The following is a 14,228-nucleotide window of genomic DNA, read 5'->3' as shown; positions in this document are numbered from 1 at the left end:
TAATACCAGCGTTTCACTCAGTCGGAGATGGAGACACAGATGAAAGCCAAGCATGATGATATTGTTTGTAGTGAGATAGATACACATGTTTAAGATGCCAGAAACTAGGGCATGAAAGAACATATTTCCCCAGAGTTAGAACACAAGTTTGCTTTGGGGTATATTCAAATGATTTTTCAAACAGAAAAAATAACCTTTCTTTGAATCTACCCATATGCTTTGGAGTATGTTATGATATATAGAATATGACCCCAGACATCTGAGCCATAAAATCTAGAATAGATGTTTTCATTCTGAAAACTGTCAGAGTAGGATTATTCTGTTTGTCCCAGTCCATCCCTCCCCAATCCCAGTAGTGTTAGGGTCCAGAATGTCTGCTTTTTAAAACAGGTTTGTTTTATCTTTAATTATGTGTACCTGTGTGGGTGGAGATGTGCATATGAATGTGTGTGGGTGAGGGTATGCACATGAGTATGGGTGAATAGGGGTGTACATAGGAATGTGTGGGTGGGGTATGCATGAGTGTGTGAGTGCATACGTGCACATGAGTGTGTGGGTGAGTGTGTGCACATGAGTGTGTTGGGGTGAGGGTATGCACATGAGTGTGGGTGGGTGGGGGTATGCACATGAATGTGTGGGTGTGGGTGTGCTAATAAGTATTGTGGATAGGGTGTGTACATGAATGTGTTTGTGGGACATGCACATGAGTGTGTGAGGTTTGGGGTGTGCAAATGAGTGTGTGTGGGTGAGGGTGTGTACATGAGTATGTGCGGGTGGGGTGTGCACATGAGTATGTGTGAGTAGGGTGTGCACATGAGTGTAGGCTCCCAACAGTGTGTCAGGTGTTCTGGAGGTTGGCTTACAGGTGGTTATGAGCAGTGCAGTGTGGGTGGAAACTGAGCTTCAGTCCTCTGTAAGAGCCATATACGAGTGTTTGTAACTGCAGAGTCACCTCTCCAGCTCCTAGAAACTCTGTTTTCAATAGAAAAGTCTAAGTCCCAAGACAGGATTACCTACCAGAATATAGTTTAAAATATGTTTAGGTCAAACACAGCACAAATCTTGTGAAAATCAGAGAAAATGTCTTTCCTCTACATTATTATCTATGATTCTGTTGTATAAAATAATTGGAATATATTCACCATCTAAGAGGTATTATACATCCAATGCTGGATTTAAAACCTTAAACATCTGTGTGCAGTTAGAACTATTTGTTTGCATGTAACACATTCTGAAAACATTCAGCCTAGATTCTGTATATATTTTAGTCATCCTGTCGATTATGATTTGGGGTCTTTTGTTAACATTTTACCGTCTTCTTTTAAAACAGCGATACTTCACCTGTCTAACGTTTCTCATGCATCTCTTTTGCTTCTGCAGGAGGGATTTTTGAAACTGTGGAAAATGAGCCCGTTAATGTTGAAGAATTAGCTTTCAAGTTTGCAGTCACCAGTATTAACCGAAACCGAACATTGATGCCTAACACCACATTAACCTATGACATCCAGAGAATTAATCTTTTTGATAGTTTTGAAGCCTCCCGGAGAGGTAACTATTTTTCCACTTTGCAAAGCTACTTCAGGTGATAAGTCTGCTGCACAGGTCACCTTTTCACTGCTCGCCCTTTTTCGAAGTAGGCTTCTTAGTGCAAATGGGTTGTAGGAATTCCTGGTCCCCAATGTCACTGATCAGTGCAATCTGGACTCACCTAATGGACGCTGCCTAGCCCTGTTTTCTGGGCCTTTCTGATTAGCTTATCCTTCAGTGCCCTCCACTCTATGATTAACTGGTTCAGCTGTGAATGGAAAATGTCAAGCTTGATCTGTTTTTCCTTCCTGAAGCTGAGATACCACCATGAAATTGTACAGTGCACTCAAATAAAACTTTGTGGAAGGTCACATCCACCAAGCATGCAAAAGTACCCAGAACATACATAAGTCAAGCCTGGGATAATAAAGATTCCTACAAACTGCTGGGTTTATCTAACATCTATTCATTTTGTTGTTGGTGGTGGTGGTTTTGCACTTTTCTGCAAAATCATAAAAATATGAAGATTAAATCTGTGAGAACAAATCACAATTTGATTTTCTCTTTTCTTCTGAAGAGAAGACAAATAGTCAAAATGTAATATAATTTATAAGCAGGCTGCAAGCTTCATCCTGTGGGCTGAATCTTAGGGAATGTGGGAGCTGGTTTAGACGTCCCCTGGGCACCCCCAGAACCGTTCTCTAATGATTCCATACACATGGGGCATGCATGGCCTCTGACAAAGGCACTGCTTACTCACAAGGTTAAAGATTTTGTGGAAACAAAGATTGCTGCTTATATTGAGTATATAATCCTTTTCCTTCCAGAGCGCACTTTGCTTTTTCCAGACACGAATCATACATGATCAACTCCATGCTTTTGGTGGTTTCCAAGTAACTGAATGATAAGGGTTAAGAGAAATGGCCTAGTTACATCAGAGAATGTGTTTGCCTGAAACAGTTTCCTGAGGGCATTACAGTGCTACTTACAAACAAAATGTAAAGCTTTCTTCATCAAGTAGATGAAGATTAATACCTTAATAATGCTTCCACATATATCATAATCTTGGTGTAATAACCATGTTTTTCTTAGACTAGAAGGCTGGACATGGTGGCATATGCCTATAATCCTAGCACTAAAATGACCAAGGTGAATTTGGGGCCAGCCTAGCATGGATTTGAGGGCCACATTGCAAAACTCTGCCTCAAAAACTTTTTTTTTAAAGAATGAAGCTGGAGATTACTTATAGGCCATAGTTGCCTATTGACTCTCACAGTCTGTATCTCTGTCTCTCTTCTTTCTGCACCTCTCTCTGTCTCTCTATCTCTTTCTGGCTCTCTCTATCTCTCTCTGTCTCTTCTCTCTCATATACTTTTGAACAATACCATAGAAAGCTAAGCCAATGACATTTAACAGTGATACTTCAAGCCACAAAAAAATTGAAGACTTTCCTGTGATCTGAAGATCTAACCATACTTGTAAATTAAACACTCCAACAAACAGAATTCTAAAGGATTGATTTTCTGTCAAGAAATATTAGCATCCTAGTGTCACGACATATTAACAAAAATCTCAATCCATTGCCCACGCTGGATAAGACATTTTTCATACTCCCATGCTTACACTTTATCTGGCTAATGAACACACATCCGGAAGTGGGTTTGGGAGGACAGTGACAATTCACACCTTCGGCACATCACAGAACGCTGTGCATCTTCAAAGCTGGTGTAGAAAACCAGCGCCCAGCAGCACAGTGTCAGAAGCTGTCCTTGGAATGTCAGCATCAGCTGCCCCTCAGATGGCTGCAACATGGCTGTCAGAATTTTTCTCTTTCTCCTCTCTAAAACATCTCCTAGAATCTTACAGAAACATACGGTGTTCACTACTTAATTTTGTAAAACTGCATAATTGTAAAATCCCTAACACAAATTCTTTTATATAGATCTTTTTATCTAATTTAGGTATTCAATTATCATCACTTGACAACATTAAAATTTATTTTACAAGAGTATAATATGAATGATGTATGTAAACCTATACTTAGCATCCATTTACATGTGATTACTAGACATTATTCTACATGGTGGGAGAAGATAAACCAATCTTTCTGGAAGGAAATTTGATTAACATATATCAAATAATTTAAAAATATCAAGTCCTTTTAGTAGTAGATGGCAAACATCACCACCTAGAATCTAGAATCAAAGAGTAATTAAAGATGTAGAGAAAAAACATCAATACTGAAATATTACTTATCATAGTCAAAAATTAAGAGGAGTTTAAATACTTAAATGTATAAGAATGACTTCGATAAATGACACCATTCCCACCTAGTGGTCTGTTCTTCCTGTAGTAGAAAAATACTCTTGAAGAATTTGCACTACCTTAGGGAGAACATTGTGCATTTCATTCAATAAAGGCATCAGTGTATCACATGATACTTGAATAGCAGTCACCATTTCCTGAAACATCAGTAAGCATTATCTCAAGTTGACAGACCAATGAAAAAGCCTTTGGCCATCCTTGTATTATAAATATTCTAATTTCTTACAATGGATGCTTTCGTTCTTATAGCAAAAAAAAATGTTAGAAATAAAAATTTAAATGTGTGATTTAATTCTGTTTGGCTGATAATTGAGAGAAAAAAAGGCCTGACCTTGAACTGGGATCCTCAAGTTCTCATTCAACTCTGTTACTGTCCAGTGGCCATGATTAAGTCCATTGCATATGAAATGAGTGGGGTAGACTCAAGTGTCTTCTAAAGATCCCTTTAGGCCATGCCATTCCATTATTCTGTAATTAATTAGGTATCATCCCTGCTTATATGTACTCTTTAGCAATATTTAAATAATCTGGAATTCCTATCTGAGTTTCAGAAGGAATGGAGTCAAAGCATTTTATAGTCACCCATGGGAGCTTCCGAATTCTCTGACCATACTAATTTCTCCATTGTCACCCTGCCATATGACAGAACTTAATTCATACGACATTCATTTGACAAATGGTTTGCTAGTTAGCTCACTGAGTACTCATGGGATCAAGTAAAGGATTTAGCCTTCATCTGACTGAAGGTAATGAACTGAGACCAGCAACTCATTTTTATTTGCAGGGAGTTGGCCTTATGATTTATTGCTGATCAGCTCTGCATTTACATTTATCAGTATCTTATTATCCAAAGTATATTGGAAGCTGGAAAGAGCAGATATCAACACAGACATGGGAATTATAGGAGGTCTCTAATAGTTGAGTAGAGAAATCGTGTAAGGAGAACGTGAATTCACAGCACTCTCTCTCTCTTTTTCACCCCTTCCCTGCCCTCCCTCACCATCCCCTTTCTTGTCTTTGGATATTATCAGCTTGTGACCAGCTGGCTCTTGGTGTGGCCGCTCTCTTTGGCCCTTCCCACAGCTCTTCTGTCAGCGCTGTGCAGTCTATTTGCAACGCTCTGGAAGTTCCACACATTCAGACTCGCTGGAAACACCCTTCGGTGGACAACAAAGACTTATTTTACATCAACCTCTACCCAGATTATGCAGCTATCAGCAGGGCAGTCCTGGATCTGGTCCTCTATTACAACTGGAAAACAGTGACTGTGGTGTATGAAGACAGCACAGGTATGGGACTCACACAAGCCCTTCCTGGGCATGTTTACTCTAACAGTCATGAGATTTGTCAGGTGTTGTGTGCAGAAATACTCTCTCATATAAGCCCACTGAGGAAGAAAGTCTAAAGGACTTTGTGTGCAATGTATTGTGGATTGGACAAATTTAGTAAATTTAAAATTTAGGATTTTAAAAATTCATCATCCTATTGGTGTACATTGTGATCTAATTACAGCACTAACTGTGGGATTTCATTAGTGCAACTCTACTGATAGTGTAATTAGAATCTCGGTGACCTAATTCAAGTGTCTAACAAAAATAGTTATGCATATATCTATAAAAGGTTATTACAATCAGATAACAAACAGGAATTTAGCTAGACATTATACCACTACAGCAAGCCATTTTCTGGGAAAAGGACTGTGAATCCCAGGGATGAGCCCAGGAAAAAACTTTGGGAGCTTGATTGTGGCTACAGTTAGTCCTGCAGTTATAGCTCATCCCATTGCCAACTTACAACATACTCAATAAACTCTTTCAAAACAAACCAATAGGCTATATGGTTGTTCTACCTGCTCTTTTTAGGATGAAGAATAGAAGATGGCATCTAATCATCAATAGGTACTGTCTCTGACCCTGGCCATTTTAAGTTAGCTTTGCTGGTACTTCTTCTAATGTCTTCTGCTCACATTTCAGGGTTTGTTGGAGCTCTCGTTGCCTTGTGTGTGCTATGTGCTATGTTAGTGTGCTATGTGAGTGTGTGTGTGTGCATGTGTGTGTGTGTGTGTGTGTATGACAGAGAGAGAGAGAGAGAGAGAGAGAGAGAGAGAGAGAGAGAGAGAGAGAGAGAGAGAGAGAGCTTGATACCAGAAGTTGATACCAGTCTTCCTCAATTATTCTCCACCTTTTCTCTTGATCAGGGTCTCTCGCTAAGCCTAGAGCTCACTGATTCAGCTAGGCTGCCTAGCCAATGAGCCCCTCCTGTCTCTGTTCCAACCCCCTACTCATGCTGTAATTGAAAATGCACAATACCAGGACTATCTTTTTACTTGGCTGCTAGAAATCCAAACCCATGTCTCCATGCTTGCACACCAGATTCATTACCAAGAGAGATATCTTGCAAGCCCTATCTTACCATCCCTTCCCTTTGGTTTAAAGTGAGCCAACAAATCTCCCTTGTTTACATAATACAGTCCCAAAATTAGTTCACTGTTGAGTTGCCTCCACTGCCCATATACTATTCATATGAGCTATTATGAAAAACCCAGTATTTCTTAAGAAGCCCCAAGTTCTTGCTAAGACCTCTTTCGAGGCTAGCCCCTCTAAGTGTGCGATGTTAAAGCATCAACAAATACATCTGTGTCTTTCCACAATGTCAGAATTTATTAAGCAACAATAAATTCGTTAGCAGCAATTTGCCACCAAAAAAAAAAAAAAAAAAAAAGGAAAAAAAAAAGCAGCAATTTGCCAGAGAATTACCTTTTCCTTGATATTTATGGCTGAGGCAAGCATGAGTTTTTGTTGTTGTTTTTTCCAATCTTGATTAGCAATATTAATTATCAAATTATACAATATGCATCACACAGGATATCTATCTTATATGAATATATGTTAAGCATGGCTGTAAAGGCTTAGGCAAAGAATTTCAAAGAGGTTGGAGAGGCCAAAGCGGACAACCTGGTAGAAATATTCTACAGGAGGGCCTCTCAAGGCAAAGCAATCTGAAAACAAACAACACCAAAAAAATAACCTGCTTTTGCAAAATATAGTAACTTAGAACAGGACCCAGGGTGAGTTCAACATTCAATTAATGAACTCACTCATTGTTCATGATCACATTTAAAAGTCATCTTTCTCCCAAGTTTTCTAGTTCTGCCAATGGAAGGGAAGGGCTTTGGAAATTGAAGCATTACACATTCTATTATCAGTGGTGTGTTTACATGTCTATGAGATGAAGCATTCCTAACAACTGAATTTCTGGCTTTGCTTTGAATGTGCTTCCTATGTGCCAGGCACACAGAAAAGAGTTCAATAATTTCATGACAAAGAATGATAATATTGACCATCTGACCTTTTTGTAAAGAATTTAGAATAGCTCTTTTCTTTGTCTGCTGGGTTTGTAATAAGACTATTGAAATTGGCAGTGAAAATTAGCAAAAGAAGGCACTTCCAAGTGTTCTGACACTTTTTCATTCTTCACTGCCCTTTTCAGCAAGCCTTAGCTCATGCTATTCCCTAGAAAATGAGTACTGTGCCTCCTCTATTCAGCATTAAACTCTGGCTCCATTTTATACTGTCAGATAAAGGTGACTATTATGACCAGAAGTACCCATTTATGTATTTTCCTATGCCTCATCTCATTTTAGAAACAAGTGGAAGCAATAGATGATTAGACATATAACTCATAAATATGATACACTAAACAGTTCCTATTGAGAAGGATAAACCACTGGTGGTTGTATTTTTAGTTTCATCTTCTTGATGTGCAGGATAAAAGCATATTACCAACTCCACAAAACATATTTAAAGAGCTTTCAGGTAGAACATAATACTGCAAACATAAGTGTAGTTAGATCTTTCCATTTTGTCTGTGTTTGTTAAATAATTTCATGAGCTAATAAAATCAAGCTCTCATTCTAAAGAGCTCCACTTGGCATAATTCCTCACATCTTCAGCAAAGCAAAATCATCTAAAAGGAAAATAAGTTATAAGAACACCTGTGTTTATGAACAAGTTCAAACAATGATATGGGCATTATATAGTTTAAGTATATGTAGACAAAATATAATTAATAAGTGGAAGTTATAAAACATAATGTCCTAACCACCCTCTAACACCACGGAAGCCATTTATAAGTAACAGCCATTTTGTATAGCAAAACATCAGCACATCATTTTTGTCATTGTTGACCATAAAGTAAAATGACCTTTTTGATTCTTGTTCATCTGAGCTCATATGCTCAATAAATACTTGTTGAAATTAAAATCCCAAATAACTCTGTATGTTACCCATTAAGTTAGAGATGATTCATGTTAAAATGATTTTGCCTACAACATTAAAAATGTAAATGAATAATCAACTGAACTGTTAAATTGGAACCTAGAGAGTAAGAGGATCAACTGAGATCAATAAAAGCAGACATTCGGTGACTTGGAGTGGGTTTAATAGTGCTTAACTCAGGGTTCTCTGCTGTAGTAATTACTAAGCCATAAAAAAGAGGAAACAGCAAACCTGAAGGAAAAGAAAGGACTTAGGTGTGCTCAGCACCTACCTCTACAACAGAATTAAGTACCCATTAAAGAGCCTTTATTGAGATTTGTTTAGTAGGAGTTTGTTAAATAGCCTGAAGCCAGCACAGATGTCGTGGGACAAAATGCCCCATTACTCCCATCGAAGTCAATGGGAACAGCAAGAGAGTCTCTAAGGACAACATTCAACTCACTCGAAACTTGCAGGCAGAATTCTGTCCTCTACAAGCTAAAGTGTAGAATGACTCTAGAGCACTCTTAGACATAGTAAAATTTTGACATGCCTCACCTCTTCCCTCCTTCATTCCCACATGCTTACATCAGTCACCTGTCTCCAAGTCTCACATTCTGTGGTGATTTCAGACATCCTGAGAACTTGCTGGCCATTGGACCTATCTCTGCTTCATTAGACCCTTGTAGAAGCCTGGCTTCTTTCCCTTAACACACAGCAGAAAGCTGAGAAGCTGAGCACCAAATGCAGCATGAAGTCTATTCAGCACTTTCTGCTTTCTCAAGCCTAGTTCAGCAAAATAGCCTCTTTCAATTATGTAGAACACCGAACCAGCAAACGTTTTGCATAAAGAGCAAATAGTATGGTACAGTATTGTGGCCATATGGTCTTGGATACAACTACTTTGCTGAAGTGTTCATATGTAATGTGCAGATGAGTGGACATGGTATGTAACAATAAAACTTTATTTATAAAGGTACATATGCTTGACTAGACTTGACCCTGGGCCTCTGGATTTTCTTGATATAAAATATAAAGAAGGAGTAGGAAGGAGGGGGATAAAGGGAGGAACGGAAGGGAGAAAGAACAAAAAGCAAACATTTATAAAAGCTGAGGCTTATCCACATTTATGAAGCTCTATTGCTGCTCTTTCACTCTTGTTTTTTAAATAGATTGATGTTAATCTTTGCCTCATTCTCTGGGCATTTTTCCAGGCACCATCTTAGTTCTCTTTACAAATTTTCTTCAGTGTAGGACAAAAGTCGGTGATACCTTTCCTTATCTACCATAAAGGTCATGACTAACAATCTTATAACAAGAAGAAATTAGGAAAATAAAGGGATAATGGGTTTGTTTAACCAGATTTTCACATGATACAAGATTCTTTGGAAAAAAACACTAAAAGACTCAGAGAAACCCGGGCTTTAGTGTGTGTGTGTGTGTGTGTGTGTGTGTGTGTGTGTGTGTGTGTATTATGTATGTATATATGTATGCATGCATGTATGTGTAGTGCAGGAGCACTGCATATAACAGTCAAGTATTCTACCACTAAGCTATTTTTCCAGTCCCTAAAGCTCTGTCTACTTTTGTATTTAAATTGAGTGGAGAATTACCTGTGTAGGAATGTGAATGACCAAAATGCATGATATAATGGTGATAGAAACTGGAAAAGCCCACTACAAAATGGACTTTCTGTAGTGAATGATCTATGTCAGAAACAGCCATGCTTGCATTTTTACAATAAATTCAGAAGCTACATCAATTATATAGTCTTTAATACGCCAAAGATCACTGACTTTACTTGGTAGTGGCCAATGGCAATTACAGGATCTTTTGTTGCAATCTTCATCACTAGCCTTAACTCTTGCAACATATTCCCCATCATGTAAATATTATGGAATGGCACCAAAAAATTGGTTTAAAGGCTGCAGGGTTGGAAGAGGCCTCACTGAAGTCACAGGCACAGAGCGGATCGAGATGCCAAGAAGGCCATCACTGGTGATTAGATATTAGAGAACTAAGCCACAGAGCCTTAAACATCCACAGAGATGTTCTAAAAGCCAGAGCTTGGTCCATTCAAATGGTGTCTCAAAGGGACTGTTTCAAGAAAAGGCTTGTGGTCCATTAAATCCCTGGGCAGAGAGTTGAGAGTCCACTACCTGTTGATATTGCCACACATGCACCCTATGATCTGATGAGAGGTCAGGGGGTTCCACTGCGCTGTTGGATGAAGCATCCCTTCTTTCATGTGAGCTTAGTGAGGAGCCCCATGTTCCACCGGCTGCTGTGTTTGCCAAGCCCCCAGCTCTGACCTTTCTTGAGGGGTTTCAATAGCCCAATATGTCCATGTGTTCCTGATTTAATTTGACAAGGTCAGAGATGGTGATGTTTCATTTGTGGAAATAACTTAGCATTATACTGGATGGTTGGTTGTTTATTCACACAAGCAAAGTACAGAGGCGTTCCACCCCAACATTTGCACTCAAAAAGGAGCAAACTGCTATTTTATAATAATGGAATCATTTGGGGCATAGCACAGCCTGAAAATTACTGTTTTGTGCTGTTTTATGGAGGAGCATAGATCAGGACACAGCTTGTTCTTCCACCCAGTTCTTCTTGGCTCCCTGTGTTTTGTTCCTTTTTTTTTTTTTTTTTTTTTTTTTTTGGCATAGGTGGAAGAACTTCTTTCTGGATTGGAATTCTTCAATGAACAAAGGAAAGAGTGAGCGTCTAGGTGGTGCTTTGGAGAAGGGGTTGCTGTGTCTACATTGACTTTGGCCGGAGAGAGAGATAGTTGGAGGATTGCTCCTGAGACCTTCCAACCCTTTCTGGTTCAAGGAGCTAAGCACTAGAAGGTGTCACACTTGGTGATACCCAAAACTGTTAATGGGCATTAATGATTAAAACAGTTGCTAGTTCCTTTAAACTGGTAACACTCTAAGAATGATTTCTTTACAAGGCAATGAAAAACATGAACTTGGCAGGCCAGAGAGGGTAGGATTTCACAGTGTTCCATTACACTTTGTTAGCCAAACACCCACACAACTGGCATAGGGCAAGCAAGCATGTGCTAGTCTACATTTCACTGGGTAAACCAAATCCATGCCTAGGTTTCATTTTGTGAATAGCTTAAGACAACCATGTTAGAGTTTGAATTGTCCTTCCTCTCTGCTCCATTTAAATTTCCCATTAGTAAATGGGCTTAATACCCATATCCAAACAGAGCAGGTGAAGTTTCTGAAATACTGGGGAAGCCAAGCAAGGCAACACAGCATGCATGATCCTTTAGATGATTCCCATGGCTGCTTCCTGTGGCTAAGCTCTAAATGGCTCCTTTTCTCAGTGTGTTTGCTACAAATTCTTTGGTTTTGTCATAAGAAAGTGAATGCTTTCTTTAAGTAATGTTTAAAATGAACACATGTATGAAGATATAAAAATCCAGAAAAACCATTAGAAGTAAGTTTCTGATATTCTTTGTCGTCTCTCTCTCTCTAGCACTCTGTCTCTGTCTCTGTCTGTCTCTCTGTCTCTCTGTCTCTCTGTCTCTCTCTCTCTAACACAACATAGGCAAGGAGACAGAATAATAGAACAGACCCCTTATTATAAGCATTTACTATTAGCAGAATTGTACCAACCATGAGCAAAAATATCTCTGACCTTTTGAATCCCCCAGCCTGTTTATCTAAACAAAACACAAAAGTAAATATTCAGTATATAAATAACAGTCAATATTATGAAGAAGAAGAAAGTAGCTAATGATGTGCGAGGGACTGGGCAGTGTGGAAGTTTGTAAACTAATGTAAAGATATCTGGGAAGTACTCATTAGTAAACATCTAAGTAAAACTCCAAAAAGTGAAAGGACCAAGCCATGCAGATTCCTGGAGAGAGAATTCCAAATCTCAGGTAGAAGGAACGGCTGGGGAGAAGGCTCTGAGCTGAAATAACCTTTCAATGGCATCTTAATGATGCACCATCATTAAAAACTTCCATATATAGGAGTTAGAGAGATGTTTGAGTGGGTAAAAGCATTTGCTGTTCAAGCCTGAAGACCTCAGGTCCAAGCACCTCATAAAAAGCCAAGCATGGCAGCAGAGTGTGGAGGGAGCTGAGACAGGAGGATAGCTTGGGTGTGCTGGCCACCACCTCTCTCCAGCTTCAGTGAGAGACTTGTCTCAAGAGAATGAGATGGAGAGTGATAAAACAAGACACCTGTCATCTTCCTCCATTTATTATGTGAGTGCATGAGCCCATGTGCTGCACACAAAGCAGTCATTAAGTACATACAACACACACACACACACACACACACACACACACACACACACACACACACCATACCACACAATCTACCTACACACAAATAAAATAAAAACCTTCCATGTCTTAAAGTATTGGAACATAAGAGTAAATTGTCTTGAATCACTATTTTAAACTGCTTTAAGCACACTATCTAGTCCTTACCCTAAATAATCTTTCAGCAACAGTAGAAGGGGCTTTAACACAAGCTTCTCTAGTTCCTAGTTTACCTTGAGCCTAGACCTTCCTCTCTACATTCATGATTGCCCCGGCCCTTGCTTAGTTGTACACATGAGGTCATGAAGAATGCTCAAATGCAGGGTATGTGAATGAGATTTAAATGTCTGAATTTTTCAGCTGTGAAGAAAAGAGATGGGACTTGGGAGAAAGGTGGCCACTGTTGGTATCTGCATATCTGAAAAGAAGGGCCATGCAATGAAGCTTTAACTAAACCTTTATGGAAGATCAAGGGGAGCATCTTTGAGATAATTGAAAGCATGAACTTCCAATCAACCAACAGGATTCTTGGGAGAGAATTCCTTATTTTCCCAAAAGTTTCTTCTCTGGCCTCAGACAGTGGGGCTCTTGTCATAGAAGGACCTTACTGTGGATTTCTACAGAGCCCTGTGTAAGACATGATTTAATTTCCAATGCTGCATAGATTGCTTCCTGTAGAACTCAAACTCATATTGCACCATACCATCTTTACGTCACCCTCCTAGAGTATTGTGTGTGTGTGTGTGTGTGTGTGTGTGTGTGTGTGTGTGTGTGTGTGTGTATACATATATACGTGATAAACAATATGCAAGAAAGAAAAACAGCATAGTCAGAAAAAATCTGGAACCCGGACTGCTATTTTCAGTGTTTGGCATCATGCTACATTTCAAAGGTGAGGTTTGAGCAAAAGTTGAAGTAGGTGAGGAGGTGAGCCATGCGGAACCAGCGGATTCCAGGCAAAGCCGGCTGCTGATCTTGGTGAAAGTCTATCTGGTATATTATGGAACTAGTGAGGAATCAGTGTGATTGAAGCTGAATTAAATGACAGTGGTGGTAGAAGAGGTCAGGAGAGAGAAACTGGTGGATCCTGTGGGGGTGCTAAAGACCCCTGGAAGAATTTGTGCTCTGTGTGAAATGGAAAGTCACTGTAGAGTGAACTGACCAAGATCAAGTCAGCTATGTATTAATGGATTGTTCTGGCTGTTGTATCGCTAAGGCACTCTAAGCAGGTGAAAGTGGTCAGAGCAATTTTCCAGATTGCTCCTATGGAAACCAAGACTGGAAATGGAGGTGCTAGCACTAGAGTAGGAGAGCATTAAGCACTGGAAACATTTAGAGGCTGAGCGAGCTTAACACTCTGAGTGTCTGAATGTGGCTCCCATTTGCAAGCTTTTCCAGTACGCCCCTTTCTCTTGCTTCCATTTACATTGTAGTATGGCGTGTGTTTGAATGACAGATCCAACAGCACGGCATCTTTAAGAAAGCTGTCATCATGGATACTCCCAGCTTGCATGAGTCATTTTCTCCTGCTTTGATGACTTTGTAATGCTGTCTTATGTACCCATCACTACCTTTGTGACTGTATGTCACTGACTTTGATGTATAAAACTCAGTAATCTGAAAAAATCGAGGCACTTTGAGTTATAGACATTTGCCTCAATGGACTAATGTAATAGGAAAGAAGTAAAGCCCCATAACTCTCCTAAAGTAGCTGTTTTGCTGGCATTCCAGTTGAGTCATATGTCAAGGAAAACATATTGCATTCCTTTGACATGAGACAAATGCCATATGGTAAGCTTATTTTTAAATAGTAGGTAAGAACAGGA

The 14,228-nt window shown here is 39.4% G+C and overlaps 1 protein-coding gene across 7 annotated transcripts in view; it reads left to right on the top strand.

Moving 5' to 3' along the window:
- Grik1 (glutamate ionotropic receptor kainate type subunit 1) overlaps nt 1-14,228 on the top strand; it is a 388,066-nt gene that overhangs the window by 223,879 nt on the left and 149,959 nt on the right. For all 7 annotated transcript variants that reach the window (XM_006987930.3, XM_006987928.4, XM_006987927.3 and 4 more), the window contains exons 2-3: nt 1,381-1,548; nt 4,884-5,141. In XM_006987930.3, the coding sequence (XP_006987992.1) occupies nt 1,381-1,548; nt 4,884-5,141 (426 nt within the window). The remainder of the gene's footprint in view (nt 1-1,380; nt 1,549-4,883; nt 5,142-14,228) is intronic.

This window comes from Peromyscus maniculatus, chromosome 12 (genome assembly GCF_049852395.1).
Source record: "Peromyscus maniculatus bairdii isolate BWxNUB_F1_BW_parent chromosome 12, HU_Pman_BW_mat_3.1, whole genome shotgun sequence".
NCBI lineage: Eukaryota > Metazoa > Chordata > Mammalia > Rodentia > Cricetidae > Peromyscus > Peromyscus maniculatus.
This window is presented reverse-complemented; position numbering and strand designations above follow the sequence as displayed.